We start from the raw sequence: 19528 nt of genomic DNA, 5'->3' as shown, positions 1-19528 counted from the left end.
CACAGAAGCAAGAAGCTGAAATCAGCAAAACCCAGAAGGGAAGGGAGAAACTACAAACACCACCATGTACCTTGCGATGGTGTTCTTTCTTGAGACAAAGGAGCAAGGATCGCCAGCAGCTGTTCTTTGGGGAAAAAATATCACCTGATGATGCCTTGATTTGGACATTTTCTCAACCTCAAACTGTAAGCTAATAAATTCCCTTTGTGTAAATCCAACCCATTTCATGGTATGTACTATGAGCAGCCTAGGAAACTAAAACAGTACCCTTTTAGCCATTATCCACGCTTTCTCTCACATAATCTCCTTGCTGACTTCTAACTCCATAGATTTGTTTTACCTTTTCTTGAGCCTCATATAAACAGAATTGAATACACTGTGTATACACAATCTGAATATGCTAAAAATATTTGTATGCATTCTACTCTGATGGATAGTTGGGTTCTTTCTAGTTTTTGTCCGTTTTGGAAAGTACTGTCATGAGTATTCTTGTACATGTCTTTTGGTGAACATACTTAAGCATTTCTCGGGAATATACCTAGGAGTGGAATTGCTGGATCAAAAGGTAAGTATATTTTTAAAAATAAAAAATAAATTTTTTTAAAAAAAGATAAGTATACATTCCGCTTCAATAGATATTTTCAAACAAATTTCCTAAAAGGTTATAACTGCATTATAATGAAAGTTCCAGTTGTTCCACATCCTCACCAAGACTTACTATTATTTATCTTTTTCATTGTGGCCATTTTGGTGAGGGTGTAGTGATGTTTCTTTGTGGTTTTAATTTGCATTTCTCTGATACTTTATGGAATTGAGAACCTTTTATATATTTATTGGCCACTTGGAAATCCTCCTTTTTTGAAGTACCAGTTTATACCCTTTGCCTATTTTCATATTGGGTAGTCTGCCTTTTTCTTATAAATACAGAGGATTTCTATAGATTTGCACATGTACACTTCATTGGATATATTTATTGAAGATTTCTTCTCCTGCTCTCTGATTTGCCTTTTTCTCTCTCACCAATGTCTTTTGATGAACAAAAGTTTTCAATTTTAGTGTAATACAAATTATCATTCTTTCTCTTCATGTCTAATGCTTTTTACATCCTATTTAAGAAATCATTGCCTGTGCCAATGTCATAAAGATATTCTCCTGTGTTTTCTTCCAAAAGCTTCTTGTTTTACCTTTCACATCTCAATCTAGAAGTCATGTTTTTTTGCGTCTGATATCAAGTGTAGGAGTCAAGATTCATTTGACCTTATGAATATCTGGTTGACCCAATATCATTTCCTGAAAAAAACATCTTTCCCCATTTTCAGAGTGATATTTCTAAAGTTTAAATCAGATCATGAGAAGCCCCTGCTCAAACTCCTTCCATGTTTTTCCACTGCACCAAGAATAAAATCCACACCTCTCACCATGGCTCCTTGCCTGGAGTCTGTTTTCCTCCTGGCCTCCCTCCCTACTCCTTCCTGTCCCTGTCTCGTCTTCCCTCCTCTGTGGACACACTGGTCTCCCTGCTGTCCCATGGTTGTTCTGAGTACTTTACTGTCTCAGGCCTTTGCACATGGGGTTCTTTCTTTGGAGTGCTCTTTTTACACATCTTAGCCTGGTGCTTCTCATTTCACTCAGGTGTCTGCTCAACTGTCCCTTCCTCAGGGAGGATCAGCTAAGTACCCATCCAAAATGAATGAATGGATAATAATATGAGTCCTCTGTACATGTATAATATTAATAATCTCGGTCTTACCCTAGCCAGCTAACAGGGAGGTGAAGAAGGTCAACCACCGCACCAGGGAGCCAAGAATGCCTACAACTGCAAGCAGGAGAATTGCATCCATCATCCATGTGGAATCTAAGCCCCCCTCTTGATGTAGAGGGAGACTGGACATAGCCATCTCAGGTCCACAAGATGGAGGAATAGAGTATGGATTAGAGTCGGTTTACTGGTGTTCTGCTGTGGAACTATTGTGATTAGTAATGGAAGAAATTGTAGCATTGATGTGGATTAAGTGGCCATGGTAGCTGCTGATAGTAGGGAGAGGGAAGAATAGATATGATGTAGGGGCATTTTCAGGACTTGGAGTTGTCCTGGGTGGTGCTGCAGGGACAGATGCTGGACATTGTGTGTCCTGTCATGGCCCACTGGGTGGACTGGGGAGAGTGTAGACTACAGTGTAGACCACTGTCCATGTGGTGCATCAGTGCTCCAAAATGTATTCACCAGGTGCAGTGAATGTGCCACAATGGTGGAAGATGTTGCTGATGTGGGAGGAGTGAGGTGAGGGGGGTGGGAGGTATATGAGGACCTCATATTTTTTGAATGTAACATTTAAAAGAAAATAAAGAAGGAAAAAAAAAGGAAAAAATATTAATGATCTGTCTCCCCTACTATTGTGATTCATTGAGTAAAGAGATTGTCTTTTTTCTTTTGTGTATCTTGTATACAGCATAATATATAGAACTCGATAGGTTCTTAAGTGTAATGCATATGATAATTCCTCGTTTTCCCTATTTTGACTACTAGCAAAATAACTAGACTCATATAAATGTTTAAAAACTTGAATGGGTTGTACTGGAACATCAACAATTTGTAGTTTTGTTTTTTTTTTTTTAAAGAGTAGTATGCAGCATTGAAGTTTAAATCTTTTAAACTCATTTTATCCACTTTACATGGAAACAATTCATAGGCTAAGTCCAAATGAATTTTATCTATAGCTCAAGATATCTCTGGTTTCTAGTGACTTTATATACCCAGGTCCTATTCTCTCCTAACAGTGATATTAAATAGTCTTCTAACAGTATTTGAAGTTTGTAAAGTTGCATTCTTTCTAAGATATCTACAGTATAGACTTGGTGATTCTCACTGGCCTGGTTCTTATAACTGGGGCTATTCTGGGGCCACATACACATAATAAAATTGAGGTTTAAGGCTAAAGTTAAATCGATCTTTCTTTTGCTGATTTGTTTATTTTTTGTCTAAGATTCTTGTTTATAACTGATTACATCTGTTTTACTTTTCTTAAAGCCTTAAGCTTATGTCTGATGCCCATGATTCTTCTTTTAATCAGAGGATGTCATAAAATTGCAGAGCAGAAAGAGACTTTTAAATAATCTTATCCATCTATAAGAGACATTACTGAGTCAACTGATGAAACTGGTACATAGTAGGTTAGATAAAAACATTGCATGGATGATAAATTTCCTAAGTTGATAACTGTTCCACAGGTATGTAGGAGAATATCCTTATTCTAGGAAAAACACATGAAATATTTAAGAATAAAAGTGCCACAAGGCATACAACTTACATCTAGATGGTTCAGGAAAAAAAAAGTATGTGTCTGTGCATACCCATGTGTGCAATTGTGTAGGTGTGTAAATAGTGATAATACAAACAAGCCTAAGGAAATTATAAAACAAATGAGACAAAATATTAACAGGTGGATCTAGGTAATGGGCATATTAGAGGTCTTTGTTCTATTCTTGTAACTTTTCTGTAAGTGAAATTATTTCCACATAAACTGCTTAAAATATCTTCTTATCCAGCACTCTCAGGAGAAACATTCAGTTCTCTTGAAAGGTAAAGTAACTTCCCCAGTGACCCAGATAGTCAGAGGCAAAGCTGACTCTAGTCCAGTGTACTTGGTTATACTGTTCTGTCTCCTTCTAGTAGATAAGTAGTTATTGACCTCTAACCAAATATAGAATCTAGTAATCCTTCTGTGTGGAGGACACAGCCAAGTTCACATATTAGTGATGTAGCTTTGGGTTTCTTTGAAAAATATTTTTGTCATTGCCTAGTCAGGCTTACCACCTCTAGCCCCTCTATTATATGGATGCCTTGTTATATATATTGCTCATTGTAATGAGACATGCCTGTGTTTGCTTTTTAACAAACTGGTTTTGTTCTTCTGTTTCTTGATAGCTACTGCTTCTTGGGATACGTTTCTCATGCTATGGAATTTCAAGCCACAAGCTAGAGCTTTCAGATATGTGGGTCACAAGGATGTGGTAACCAGCGTGCAGTTTTCTCCACTTGGAAACTTATTGGCATCTGCCTCAAGAGACAGGACCATTAGACTCTGGATTCCTGATAAGTAAGAGAAACAAAGAAACACCTGATATGCTTTGGGTTTAGAAATGTGAAAGAAAGTAAAGCCTGACTGAACGTTATGCATGTCCCAGGAATGCCTAAACTCCCCAGTTACCTACAGTATACTTAGTATAAGTCACATACGAGGTGTACATACTGCCACTATAAAGTCAAACTATTTCATACAAGTTTTCCCTATCTTTAATTCATAATTTTGCCTTCTATTTGAAAATTCTTTCTAATCATGGAATTATGCTTAATATGTCAAGCTTTTGGGGAGGAGCAGAGTGTCAGTCCTTTTGTAAATCTGATGTAAGCTTTAGATCCTCTTCCTAGAGATATATTGGCAAACATAACCGAATATTTTTCTATTTTAGAGGTTTTATTAATCTCTTAACACCTATTTGTGGATCATTTAGGGATCCTTAGATCCCCATTAAAACCCCTATTCTTTGATTCATATCAGTCATTATTGTGCTCCAGAATTTGCTTGTTAAAGAAAATTTCTGACAAAGGTATAAAGCATTGCATATGTATAAGGTCAAATCCTCTTATAACAAATCTTTCTATAATAGGCTTTTTAAACCTTCGCTGATGGCCTATCTTTTTAAAGCAATAATTCAGATATGATACTTTTTTAAAAATTATGTAAATTTTCAAACACATGAAAATAGAACAAAGAGCACAGTGACACCCCCATATGCCCATCATCTAGCTTCAAATAATTATCAATATTCTACCTATTTTGTTTAATCTACCCCCTCCCCTATTTTTTTGCACTCCTATCTTGATTTTTTCCAGACTTTCTCTTGAGCAGGATTTGGTAGTTAGGCCAATGTACAGTGGAAGAAAGGAGTATTTTTAGAACAAATCCCTTATATCATAGCATTTCCTTTGTAAATACTTCAGAAGATAAGATAGGCCCAAGCATTCCAAAATAAAATTCTCCTGCTAATATACTTTCTTTTGCAACCACCCAAGGGAAATTCCATGCTAAGACACCTGAATATTATCCTGATGCTAGTAAAAACTATTGAAGAGAAGTGACGTGTCATAATGATAATATGAATGGCAGTGTAGAGAGGAGTTGAAAAAGAAAGAGACTGGATTTGAATCCAAGTGGGAAGGATTTTCCATAATCCTTAACTTTGGGAATTTGGGACAAGTATTTTTGCTGTCTTCAGCACAATACAAGCTCAGACCATTACTAATTCAAGGAAATCTCATAGTGAACAAACTGCACAAAGATAAATGAGCTGAAAGCATACCAAACCATTAATTTGAACTGGCTAAATAATCTAAATATACTGAACAGACTTTTGCATATGTCTCTAGTTTCTCTTCCTACACCTGTCATAGTTTACCAGGACAATGTGGATCCTGACATTAGGAAGGAAACTGATATATCTGTTATCTATTATGGCATAACAATCCCCAAAACTTGTTCGCTTAACACAATAACTATTATTTCTTGCAATTTTGTGGGTTGTATAGGTGGTCGTTGGGTGTTGGCTGAGGTTATTCATACAGCTTCATCAAGCTGGCAGCTGGGCTGGACAGACAGGTCCAGGGCCTCACATGCCTGGGTCTTGGTCCTATCTATTGGCTGAGACATTTTGGTTCTCTTCCATGTGCTTTCTTCCAGCAGGATAACCTGGACATTCTTACAGCGTGTCAGGTAAGTTCCAGGGGACTAAACGTAGAAGCTGCTAGGCCTTTTATGTGTCACATCTGCCACATGCTATTGGTCAAACAAAGTCACAAGGCAAGCCAGATTCAAAAGAAGGAGAAACACGGGAAACGGACTTTGGCCCAGTGGTTAGGGTGTCCGTCTACCATATGGGAGGTCTGCGGTTCAAACCCCAGGCCTCCTTGACCCGTGTGGAGCTGGCCATGCGCAGTGCTGATGCGCGCAAGGAGTGCCGTGCCACGCAAGGGTGGGGTGTCCCCCGCGTGGGGGAGCCCCACGCGCAAGGAGTGCGCCCTGAGGAGAGCCGCCCAGCGTGAAAGAAAGTGCAGCCTGCCCAGGAATGGCGCCGCCCACACTTCCCGTGCCGCTGACGACAACAGAAGCAGACAAAGAAACAAGACGCAGCAAACAGACACAGAAAACAGACAACCAGGGGAGGGGGGAAATTAAATAAATAAATAAATCTTTAAAAAAAAAAAAAAAAAAAAAAGAAGGAGAAACAGATTTCCCCTCCTGAGGACAGGCATGGCATGCATGTACAGGGATAGGAGGACTTGTTGGCAGCCATATGTGCACACAAACACAACAGCTGGTGACAGGAAGCCTAAGAAAGAGTAGGTAGGAGCTAGTATGTAAGCAGTTCTGGCCTGTGAATTCCTCACAATGGAAGTGAAGAGAATTTGGGCCCAGAAGTCCATAAACAGGTAGAGGAAGAGAGCCTTCAACAAGGCAAGATGAGAAACTAGAAACTGGTTAAGCATGAGCACAACAAACACAAGAGACTCCTATCTTGATTTCTTCCACACTTCCTATTGAGACAGGGTTTGGTGGTTAGGCCAGCCAGCAGCTGAGGGAAGAAGAGCCTCATAGAAGTCAAGCAGCAAAGAATTAAAGATCAAAGTGAATTTGAGTGATACTAACTGGCTGTCCCTTGGCTTCTTGATCATTACAGATGCCAAGTCTTTTCTGCTTGTTTTCTCCATGTCTTCTACTTCAATTCAGGCCAAACTGTTTTCCTGACCTCTCCTCATAGAAATAACCCTTGATACCTCACAAAACTATTCCCTGAATGCTGCCTCATAAACATTTTTAAAATATTGCTTTCAGTGTTACTAAAATAAAAATTTAAAAATCCATGGAACTGCACAACAAAAAGCATGACCCCTAAGTTAAACCATGGACTATAGTGAATAGTACCGTTATGAAAATGTGCTTTCCTCAGTTTTAACAAATGTACCACACCGATGCAAGGAATTACTAATAGGGTGGTATATGAGAGCCCTGTATTTTATGCATGATTTTTCTGTGAATGCATAACTTCTCTAATCACACACACACACACACATACATATTGGTTTCAGTCATTCCTAGTGTAATATCATATCAGGTAATGGAGATTTAAATAAAGTCACCTTTGCCTTCTACAGGCCTCTGGGTGGATAAGCCAGGTTGGATCTAAGAAACTTTGAGTATTCTCTCTCCTCAGTAGAACTCAACAAAATATATTAAGCTCTTTTTATGTGCCTGGTGTTGTGCTAGATGTTTGGCTTATAGAAATGACTAAATCCAATTTCTGTTCTCAAAAAACTTAACTGCATAATAGGAGAGAAATAAAATTATTAAAAAAAATTACTGCAGGGTGTGTAGTGAATTCAACAGATGTAGCAGATAGAGAGCAATTAAGCCCCCTGGGCTGGTCAGGGGGTCTTGGAGTGGGGGAAACAGTCAAGGCTGAGAGAGCAGCAAGTAGAAAGGATAAGATCTATCTGAAGCACTGGGACTATGCTCAGAGTACAATGTTCAGGGTAGTGGCAGGATGCCTTCCGGAAGAGGTTGGCATTAAGCTCTATGTGGCGGAAGCCAGTGATATGTTTACACTGGGATTTATAGGCTTGGCCTTACATTTTTAGCAAGATATGTAGGTGACTGGAGGGGGTAAAAGATTAGAGCAGGGAGACTAAGAGGCTTTTGCAGTATTCTAGGTGAAGGATGATGAAGGCTAGGAGAGAAAGAAGAGGAGGGATTTAAAAGATATTTGGGAGGTGGAAACAATATGGTTTGTTGAAGTATTGGATGTGTGGAGAGAAAAAGCAGGAGGAGTTGAATGTCCCCTCCAGGCTTCTGGCTTGGAGACTAGCTGATTTGGCTGTTACCAGCCAAGGCAGCAAATATAGGATGAAGTGCTGGTATGTGGGAGGTCAGTGTGAACATTTGAAAATATGGGACAGATGCATTGTGTCTGTCTAAATTCCATTGCCTGAACCTTTCCAAGCAGGTATGGCAATTTTTCCCAAAAGGTATCACTAGTATAAATACAAGTTTCTGAATGAAAAAAATTGCTACATCCTATGTAGAGTGTAAGGTAAAAATGTCTTGGGAAAGATGCTTACACAAATTAATACTTCTAGATTTTACCTTGTAACTAACTCTCACTCTCTCTACCTTCTCCTAAATATTTTAACTATCTTTCTGCTTCCTCTCCTCAAATGCCTCATATTATTTTCCCTACCTCTTATCCAATCTCCCTTTCCCATCCCAGTCAAGAAAAGAAAAGGAGAGGAAAAACAAAAACAAAACAAAACGCAACAAAAAACACCTGAAATTTAAAGGGGTTGAGAATTAAAGTGTGTTACTGCCATTTATCCTTTATTTTGCTTGTAAGTATAAGATGGGTCTAGAGGTGAGGGAGCACTTGGTTCTCATTACTGGACGGAAATGCAGGTGGGGACTGGAAAGCCAGATCACCTAGGAGCATTCTATATAGGGGCAAATGGCGTATAGGACACCCCCTCCTTTCTAGCCCAGACTACCAGCCACGCAGCATAGCTTCCAAGGAACACTGCCTTGGGAGCTCTTGATTCAATTGGCCTTAACTTTTCTGGGTTGTAAGTTCTTCAAACTATGTTTTACCATTTCTAAAGAAACAATGGGAACTTAAAATACAAGGTAAAAACTTGTTCAGAATATTATTTTCCTGCCTTCCACTTAGAACCAGAACAGCAAATGTATTTCAGGATGACTACAACCAGGCTTTTTCTTGTTAAGTATCAGTTGTTATAGTAACAACTGATTGTATACAACCTGTTGTGCTGTGCTGTACTACTGTTGTATGTACAGTATTGAGAAGTAGTGTAGTACAACACAACCTTTTAACACTTTCATTAGCTTTTACAAGTTATAAACCATTTTATATATTTCAAAGTCTGTATATTGGTTAGATATGGATTATAATTTAAAAAATGAGTTATAAATATTAAACTGTTTATTTCCAGGAAAGGAAAATCCTCTGAATTTAAAGCTCATACAGCTCCTGTTCGAAGTGTGGACTTTTCGGCTGATGGCCAGTTTCTAGTTACGGCCTCTGAAGACAAATCCATCAAAGTATGGAACATGTATCGCCAGCGCTTCTTATATTCCTTGTACCGACACACCCATTGGGTACGCTGTGCCAAGTAAGTCCTAAAAGTTTCAATAGATTTCTACTATTTTTTTTCTGCTATAGTCCATGTTTTCCTCCAGCGTCCCAAAAAGAGGCTTAAGGGCTCATCCATTCAATAAATATTTATCATGGGAGCCTAATAGTAAACAAATCTGTTAAAAACCCCTGTCCTCATGGAGCTTACATTCTAGAGAGGGAAGACAGACCAAAAACAAATAGGAAAATTGATGGAGTAGATTAGATAATAGTGTTAGGAGAATAATAGAACCAGTTTGGGAAGGAGACTGCAATTTTAAATTAGGACGCTCTCATAGAAGGGTCATTCATACAAAGAGTGCCTTTGAGTAGAGACCTAAAAAAGGAGATAGACTGAGGCATGAAGAAATTTGGGAAACAAATGTCTCAGGTAGAGTAAACAAGTGCAAAAGCCCTGCAGTGATAGTGTGGTAGTGTGTTTGAGAAGGAGTGTGGAGGCTCATGTGGAGCAGAGCACAGGGCAGGAGTGGGGAGGCCCGGAGGGAGCCTGGGACCCGGTCAGGAACTGCTCTGGCATATACCCTGAGTGAGATGGGGTGACTTTGGAGCATGTTCTTTGGAGGAGTTCATGATCCCTCTGACTTAACATTTTGACAGGATCACTCTGTTGTGTGGGATTTTGGGGCAGAAGCAGAGTGACCTCATTAGGAAGTTGTTGGGGTCCCAGTGTGTACTAGGGTGGTGGCAATGAAAACTGCAAGTAGTGACTGGATTCTAATTACCAACTGTTGTTATAACCAACAGTACTTGCTGTCATGCTGGGTATGACAGAGAAAGCAAGGACTCAAGAATGACTCCAGAATCTTTGGCAACAGTCTGTGCTATAAGTACTATTAATAACCTAAAAGCGAAAACAACAAGCCTTGTATTCTTCAAGGTTCAAGGACAGAAAAAAGTATGACCATCCCTCTACTCTCTTTTTTACCCAACTAAGGCTCATCATACAGATTAAAATCAACATTTCCTGAGCAACCATGTCCTATTGATAGAATGACAATGGTTAAGAGTGTGAGCTCTCAAGCAAGACAGACCGACATTGGTTCAAACTCGCAACCCACCACATCCTAGGTGGGTGCATAACGTCATGCAGCAGGCACAATCCTGCAAGTGGCTGCACGGTTCACAGCTTTCCCCCAGGGACTATGTCTACATCATCTCCCCTTCTCAGAGACCCATCGCTCTGGATCCCCACCCTGGCAAGGGTGACTGGTCTAAGCTAGGCATCTCACCACAACTGAGGCAACCCAGTATCTCATTGCCTGGAAAAGGGATGGGCCAAAATCCATACTGGGCCAGTCTCACCCCCTGGTACTTTTCTAATTGGAGCTGGGAAAGAACCGCTTTTCTTCTCTGGTCACAATGCTGTGAGGACATAATCCTGGATCTGGCAGTGACCTCAGTACTAGAGTGTCTCAGAAAATGATCCTGGAACATAGAGAGCCTCAGAGACAAGATATGGAGAAAGACCTGATTATTCCAGAACTTGGTTCTATTCTTATCAAACATAGCCAATTAACCACCTTGAGGGGGAAAATAATTTACTTGGGTTTGTCACTTTCAATTAAATGAGTCCTAATTTTAACTCTCTAAACTTAGTTTCTGCATCTGTAAAATGGAAAAAATAAACAATAGGTCTTCCCTCACAAGGTAGAGCTGAGGTTAAAATAAAATGCATATTTTAAGAACTTTAGTACCACGTCTTATGAGTAGGAAAGCCTCCATGGCTATTAGCTGACAGTGTTAATAGTACCTATGATAGCACAGACTGTTGCCAAAGATTCTGGAGTCATTCTTGAGTCTTCACTTTCTCTGTCATACCCAATATGACAGCAAGTACCAGGGCCAGGGATTAAACCCCAAGACTTGTATGTGGCAAGACTGGTGCTCAACTCAGCAGGTGAGCCACATCAGCTCCCTGTCATACTTTTAATTAGTAGTCTTTTTTTCTTCTTCTAAAGGTCTCTGTTACTTTCTGGACCTACATACAAAGGTTAAAATTCTATCCCTGCCACTTACCAGCTGTGTAAGCTTGGAGAAGTTACCTGATTTCTCAGTGCCTTAGTTTCCTTATCTATACAATTAAGATGATGATAATAGTAACCTGCCACATAGGGTTATTTTGATATAGAAATGAGTAAATGTACAGAGAGCACTTAACATAGTGGCCTTCAACATAGTAATTACTATGTAAATTTCAACTCTCGTTCTTGTCATCATTATTGGACATCTCATTCTTGTTAATTTTTTAAATGAGTTGATAATTTTTCTCATCTAAGGGGTAATGTGTGTTGGTCCTAAGAGGTTGATTAAATAATTTGCATTTTATTTAAAAAATGATATTGTAAGTAAGAGGAGGCAGAGATCTGTCATCTAGAAGATAGGGCCCAGAGAACAGAGAGAAGTATAGGTGGCCGGGCCAAGTGCCAGGAAGCATTATTTAGCTCCCACTCTATGCCAGCTCTGGGTATGTTTGATTTTTGTTACTTTCATGAGGGAACTCAATAATAAGCAAAAACATTGAATATTGCTTTAGCTAAGCAAGACAATGTTTCATTTGCACTCTAATAAAAATAGCTATTATTTATGCAGGATATCCTATGCGTTTCTGCTTCCTTCTAATAAATATTTAAAGGTGGATTATCCTAATGCTAATGCCTATATACATAGGTCACTGGAGGAAACGGGGAGACAATTATATCTAGAACCACGTAAACTTGGTGAGTGCAAGTTTGGCATTTATTGCCTGAGTTTCCTGCAGCCCAGGCATTAACAGAATAATGGTTGCTGGCATAGTTTTCATATTCCAGCAACAAGAAAGAATACTATCAAGTTATTCAGGTAAGAGAAAATTTTTTCTGGAAGTAAATTCTAGGCAGTACTTTGTTTAGTGCTCTTGTATTAAATCATCCTTGTGTAAGATGAATGTCAAGAAAAGAAACATGTAATGCTAATGTGAAATACCATAAAACTTAGAAAAGGTTTCTTTCCAAATATCAAATTTTGGTCTTCAAAAGATTACTTTAATTAGCATGGTCCCTGCTATGTATCACATATCTGTGCTAGGTTCTAGATAGATAGAGATGAAAGACACAGTCTTGACCTCAAGTTGCTTTTAGTTTAGTGGAAAAAAATCTAGACATTTTTTTAAATGGTGTGTTCCATGGGAAAATGATACACAAGGTAAGACTTGTGTGAGTAAAAGTCAAGAAAGACATTCCAGACCCAAAACTGAAGGAAGGGAAGGGGAAGCTTGGATAGCTGCCTATTTGCCAAATGGGAAGGGGTGGGCAAACCATTCCAAAGAGGGAATCAGAAGGAGCAAAGCACTGTGGGTTGAGAAAACATGGTGTGCTCTGGAACATTAATTATTCAGCTGTGGCCAGAACACAGGAAGTGAAGTCTGATGCAGTGGTGGAGGAGGTGAAGAAGGCACAAGGTCGTGGACAGTATGGTAATGATTTTAGACTGTATCCTATAGGTGGTATGGTGACCCTGCAGGGCTTGGACTAGGAAAGAAACATGATCATTTCTGAGATCTCATTTATTAATTGGTCTATTCCACCAGTATGACTTTACGTCAGAGCATTGGCACATGATAGTCCTAGATTGTTATGCCTATCTACACCACATTGTTACTCTTAGGCAAAGTCAGGGTAATGAGGCTTCTTTCATTGGATTGTAATGACAATGAGAAAAGTTTGCTTAGTTTGGAACTGAGTGATGCCATAAGACTTCATTTCCTCCAATCAGTCACCATCAGTTAGGCAATACCCAGGAATTGGGAGGAGCCACCGAAAGGGAACTCTATGACTTGTATGTGCCTAGCATCCATTTCCCACTTTTCTGTTAGCAGCACCAAAGTTTTCTGTTAGGAGGCAGTCTTACCCCTTCCTTTCTATTATGTGTTAGGAACTGGAGTGGCCCTGTTTCCATGGCATTCAGGTCAGTTTTAGCCATCAAGAATAGAGCATCTCCCTCCTAGAGGAGGTAGTGAGTCTCAATTCCAGTAAGTTTCAGTACTCTTACTCAAACTACAAGCCTTTGCTCTGGGATTGCTATCTCTGGGCTTATTTAAGCCTGTAGGTACTGAAGGATACTGTCAACAAAGAATTGACCTGCAAGTGATACTGATTCAGAGGAGAGCAGATCTGGGAGATAAAGACAAAATGAATTGCTGACTAAATACACAGACCAGCCATGCCTGAAATTATGTTTGTGTGTTTGTGCATCTGTGACATGAGAATTAAAGAATCCATCTTTGGAAGATGGAGGATTAGAGTGACAGAAGGATCACTTCTGTCCCAGAAAAAAATAGCTAGAGGACAGACAAAGACTGTCTGGAGGGCTGCTCTGGGGCTAAGGACACCAGGGGAAGGTGAGAAAATACCTAAAAGAGAGAGGGCAAAGGAAAGGAGTCTTAACTGGTTAGAAAAATCATGTGAGTAAAGCTGTAGCAGCAACAGTTGGTGCCCATCCCCCTCTCTTGGAGCAGACAGCAATATGCAGACTGCAGCAGCTGTGGACTGAAGGGTTTGCAGAGGTCCTCTTCCCTGAAAAAAGGGGAGAAGGAGGGGCATAGCCTACAGTAAATTCAGATTTTGACCAGTGAACTTGGTCCTGCTGCATTGGAGAGGTGGCACACTTCCAGGCCAGGTGGGGCTATAACATTCTTTGCACTGAGAGCTGACAGGGAGCTAAAGATAATTTACCTTCTCAAACACCCGTCCTACTGTCCTGGGCTGGTTGCTGAGGAAGTAGAGGGAGGGCATAGGTGGGCAAGGGCGGAGAACAGCTTCTGAGAACAACCCTGAGAGCATTGCTTCTGCACCACCCACCCACCACAGAGTTACACTGAATGTATTCATTCCCCCCTAGTACCTGGGGTCTGAGTTGAGAGGTCTGCCAATGACCACCATCTCCTGGTAAACCAGAAAAGTGCACAAAAAGGGCAAAATAATCATGACTAAATAAAGGAGACAATCAGGTGCTTTTATTGACCCCGTCTCCAAGTCTCTTGGAAACTGGCCTGCACCCCATTACTGTGTCCTTAGCCCTGTTTTGAGCAGTTAAACAGGGGCAATCCTAAATATCTAGAACAAGTTGAACCAAGAGTCAAAGAACAGTGGTAGCACACAGCTACTTAACAATAAATCCCTGGGCAAGAGAAAGAAACTGAACATCAGAGTAAACTCAGCATCAAAATCAGATGCCTAGACACCAGCAAAAAATTACAAGCCATACTAGGGAAAAGGAAAATATGACTCATTTAAAGGAACAACTCAAAGCTCCAAATGAGACACATGACTTGAAACAAGTAATCAATGAGGTTCACATAAATCTCCTAAATCAAATCATGAAGTTGAAGGGCAACCTCACTAAAGACGTAAGGACATTAAGAAGATGCTGGGTACGGAAGTGGACTTGACCCAGTGGTTAGGGCATCCGTCTGCCACATGGGAGGTCCGCGGTTCAAACCCCGGGCCTCCTTGACCCATGTGCAGCTGGCCCATGCGCAATGCTGATGCGCGCAAGAAGTGCCCTGCCATGCAGGGGTGTCCCCTGCATAGGGGAACCACATGCGCAAGGAGTGCGCCCCATAAGGAGAGCCGCCCAGCGAGAAAGAAAGTGCAGCCTGCCCAAGAATGGCGCCGCACACACGTACGGTTGACACAGCAAGATTATGCAACAAAAAGAAACACAGATTCCCATGCCACTGACAACAACAGAAGCGGGCAAAAAAAACACGCAGCAGATGAACATAGAGAAGAGACAACTGGGGTGGGGGATGGGGAGGGGAGAGAAATAAATAAAAATAAATCTTTGGAAAAAAAAAAAAGATGCTGGGCGAGCAAAAGAAAAATTTTAAACCTTGAGTAGAGAAATAGCAGAGGTTATGGGAATGAAAGACCCAATAAGTAAGATTAAAAATATATTAGAGACATACAACAGCAGATTTGAAATCATGGAAGAAAGAAGCAGTGATGTAAGGACAGAGCAGCTGAAATTGAAAAGAGAGAATAGAAAGAGAGAAGAATGGAAACAACTGAGCAGGGATTTGGGGAGTTGAATGATAGAATTGAAGCACACCAACATACATGTTATGAGAGAGGCAGAAGGAGAAGAGAAAAGGGGCAGAAAGAGTATTTGAGGAAGTAATGGCTGAAAATTCCCCAAGTCAGGAAAGGCGTGAATATACATGTCCAGGAAGCACAGCATACTCCAATTAGAATAAATCCAAAAGACCTACATAACATTCAGAATGCCAAATGCCAAAGATAAAGAAAAATTGTGAAGCAGCAAGGAAAAAGTGAAGCATCATATACAAAGGATGTCCAATAACATTATTGCAGATTTCTCTTCAGAAACCACGAAGGCAAGAAGGCAGTGGTATGATATAATTAAGGTACTGAAAGAGAAAAACTGCAAGCCATGAATTCTATTTCTGGCAAAACTGTCCTTCAAATATGACACTGAGTTTAAAATATTCACAGACAAACAGAAATTAAGAGAATTCATAAACAAGATTCCAGCTCTGCAAGAGACACTAAAGGGAGTTATGTCTCCAGAAAAGACAAGATACAAGAGAGAGGCTTGGAGGAAAGTTAGACATGACATCTGTCAGAAAAGGTAACCAAAAGGCTAAAAAGCTGGATAAAAATAAGATAAGATACATGAAAGCTGAAGAATAAAATGGTTGAAGTAAGTAATGCCTTACAGTAATAACACTGAATATTAATGGATTAAACTCCCCAATCAAAATATATAGGATGGCAGAATGGATAAGAAAACATGAGCCATCCATATGCTGTTTGCAGGAGACTCACCTTTAACTGAAGATGCAAATAGACTGGAAGTGAAAGGTTGGGAAAAGATATTCCATGCAAATAGTAACCAAAGGAGAGCAGGGGTAGCTACACTGGTGTCAGACAAAACAAACTTTACATGCCAAAAAGTGATGAGATGCAGAAGGCCGTTATGTATCAAAAAAAAAAAGGGACAAATTACTAAGAAGGAGTAACAGTCATAAACATATATGTCCCTAACAGGGTGCCCCAAAATACATGAGGCAAAGTCTAGCGAAAGTGAAAGGAGAAATAGACGTCTCTACAATAATAGAGATTTCAACACACCGCCACTCACATCAGTAGACAGAATAATTAGACAGAAGACCAACAAGGAAACAAAGAATGTGCGCAACATGATAAACAAGCTGGACCTGACTGACATCTACAGAACACTGCATTCCTAATAAACAGGTTATACATTCTTCTCAAGTAAACGTTCTTTGATCTTTCTCCAGGATAGACCATATATTGGGCCACAAAACAACTCTCAATAAATTTCAGAAGACTGAAATTATACAAAGCAGCTTCTCTGATCATAATGTAATGAAGCTGGAAATCAGTATTAGGTGGGGGATAGACAACACTCTACTAAACAATCAGTGGGTCAAAGAAGAAATTGCAGGTGGCGGACTTGGCCCAGTGCTTAGCGCGTCTGTCTACCATATGGGAGGTCCGCAGTTCAAACCCTGGGCCTCCTTGACCGGTGTGGAGTTAGCCCATGTGCAGTGCTGACCTGCACAAGGAGTGCCATGCCACGCAGGGGTGTCCCCCCGCATAGGGGAGCCCCACGCGCAAGGAGTGCACCCCATAAGGAGAGCCGCCCAGCACAAAAGAAAGTGCAGCCTGCCCAGGAATGGCGCCGCACACACGGAGAGTGGACACAACAGGATGATGCAACAAAAAGAAACACAGATTCCCGTGCTGCTGACGACAACAGAAGCGAACAAAGAAGACGCAGCAAATAGACACAGAGAACAGACAACGGGGTGGGGGGTGGGGGATGGGGGAAGGGGAGAGAAATAAATAAATCTTTTTTAAAAAAAAAGAAATTGCAGAAGAAATTAATAGATATCTCATGACAAATGTGAAAATCCCACAGCCAACATCATACTCAGTGGGAAGAAATTAAAAACTTTCCCTCCAAGATAAGGATGCTCACTGTCCCAGCAGTTATTCAGTATTGTGCTAGAAGTTCTAGCTAGAGCAGTTAAGCAAAAAAAAAAAAAAAAAAGAAAGAAAGAAATAAAAGGCATCTAAACTAGAAAAGAGGTAAACTCTCACTATTTGCAGATGACATGATCCTATATTTAGAAAATTCTGAGATATCTGCAACAAAGCTCTTAGAGCTAGTAAATGAATTCAGCAAACTGGCAGGATACAAGATCAGCATGCAAAAAGCAGTAGCATTTCTATACCCTAGTAATGAGCAAGCTGAGGAGGAAATCAAGAAAAATTTCCATTTACAATAGAGCAACAAAAAGTCTTAAATACTTAGGAATTAATTTAACCAGGAATGTAAAGGATCTGTATTCGGAAAACAACAAAACTGCTAAAAGAAACCAAAGAAAACTTAAACAAATGGAAGGACATTCTGTGTTCATGGATTGGAAGACTAAACATCATAAAGATGTCAATTCTACCCAAACTTATTTATAGATTCAATGCAATACCAATCAAAATTACAGAAGCCTACTTTACAGAAATAGAAAAGTCAATTGCCAAATTTATTTGGAAGGGAAAGGGGTCCCAAATAGCCAAAAGGATCCTAAAAAGGAAGAGCAAAGTCAGAGGACTCACACTTCCTGACCTTGGGGTATATTAAAATGCAACAGTGGTCAAAACAGCAGGTACCGGCATAAAGATAGACACAATGATAAATGGAATTAAAGTTCAGAAATAGACTTTCACCTCTAGAGTCAACTGATAAGCCTACTGTAGCAGTTTGATATAATTGATGAATTCCAAAAAGAAATATTGGATTACGTTTGTAATCTGATCTGTACCTGGGCATGATTGAGTTATCATTAGGGTGTGGAGTCCCCACCCAGTACCCACCCCTTGGTAGGTGGAGACTCACAGATAAAAGACACGGCAAAGAACAGAGTTGGAGCTTTTTGATGCGAGGATTTCTGATGTTGGAGTTTTCATGTTGGAGGTTGATACTGAAGCCTTAAGCTGGAGCCCCGGGAAGTAAGCCCACAGAGGAAAGAGAAGCCAGGCCCAGGAAGAGAGAAACGCTGAGCCCAGGAAGAAGCAAGCCCTGGGAAGAAAGGAACCTTGAAACCAGAGTAAAGCAAGCCCCAGGAACACAGGAACACAGGAAGCCTGAACCCTTCCAGACATCAGCAGCCATCTTACTCCAAATAGACTTTGGTGAGGGAAGTAACTTTTGCTTTATGGCCTGGTATCTGTAAGCTCCTACCCCAAATAAATACCCTTTATAAAGACCAACCAATTTCTGGTATTTTGCATCAGCATCCCTTTGGCTGACTAATATACCTACCAAGGCCACTTTTGTGGGACAGAACAGTCTCTTCAACAAGTGGTGCTGTGAGAACTAGATACCCATAACCAAAAGAATGAAAGAGAACCCAAATCTCATTCCCTATACAAGAACCAACTAAAAATGGATCAAAAACCTAAACATCAAATCCACGACCATAAAACTCCTGGAATATAATGTAGGAAAACATTTACAAGACCTTATAGTAGGTAAGGGTCTCTTAAACCTTACCCAAAAGCATGAGCAACAACAACAGAAATAATTAAATGGGACCTACTCAAAATTAAACGTTTGTTCTTCAAAAGGCATTGTCAAGAAAGTAAAATGGCAACTGACTCAATGGGAGGAAATATTTGGAAGTCATATATCTGAAAAGGATCTAATATCCATGATGTATAACGAGATCCTACATCTGAACAATAAAAAGCAAATGACCCAATTAAAAAATGGGCCAAAGACATAAATAGACATTTTTCTAAAGAAATACAAATGGTAAAAAAACACATTAAAAATGTTCAACATCACTGTCTTTTGGGAAAATGCATGGCAAAGGTACAATCAGATATCATTTCACACCTATTAGAATGGCCACTTAAAAAAAAAAAAGGAAAACTACAAGTGTTGGAGAGGATGTGAAGAGATAGGAATGCTTATTCACTATGGTGGTGATGTAGAATGGTACTGTGGAGGACTGTTTGGCAGTTCCTAAGAAAGCTAGGCAATACTGCTACTAGGTATATACCCAGAAGAGCTGAGAGCAGTGACATGAACAGACATCTGCACACCAATGGTTGTAATGACATTATTCACAATTACCAAGAGATGGAAACAACCCAGGGGTCCATCAACTGAAGATTGGATAAACACACTGTGGTATATATACACGAAGGAATATTATTCAGCTGTAAGAAAAAACAAAATC

At 40.0% G+C, this 19528-nt stretch overlaps 1 protein-coding gene across 2 annotated transcripts in view; it reads left to right on the top strand.

Annotated features, from left to right (window-relative positions):
* POC1B (POC1 centriolar protein B) overlaps window positions 1-19528 on the top strand; it is a 104824-nt gene that overhangs the window by 20791 nt on the left and 64505 nt on the right. For both annotated transcript variants that reach the window (XM_058308526.2, XM_058308527.2), the window contains exons 3-4: window positions 3926-4097; window positions 9056-9235. In XM_058308526.2, the coding sequence (XP_058164509.1) occupies window positions 3926-4097; window positions 9056-9235 (352 nt within the window). The remainder of the gene's footprint in view (window positions 1-3925; window positions 4098-9055; window positions 9236-19528) is intronic.

Source organism: Dasypus novemcinctus, chromosome 12 (assembly GCF_030445035.2).
Source record: "Dasypus novemcinctus isolate mDasNov1 chromosome 12, mDasNov1.1.hap2, whole genome shotgun sequence".
Lineage (NCBI taxonomy): Eukaryota > Metazoa > Chordata > Mammalia > Cingulata > Dasypodidae > Dasypus > Dasypus novemcinctus.
This window is presented reverse-complemented; position numbering and strand designations above follow the sequence as displayed.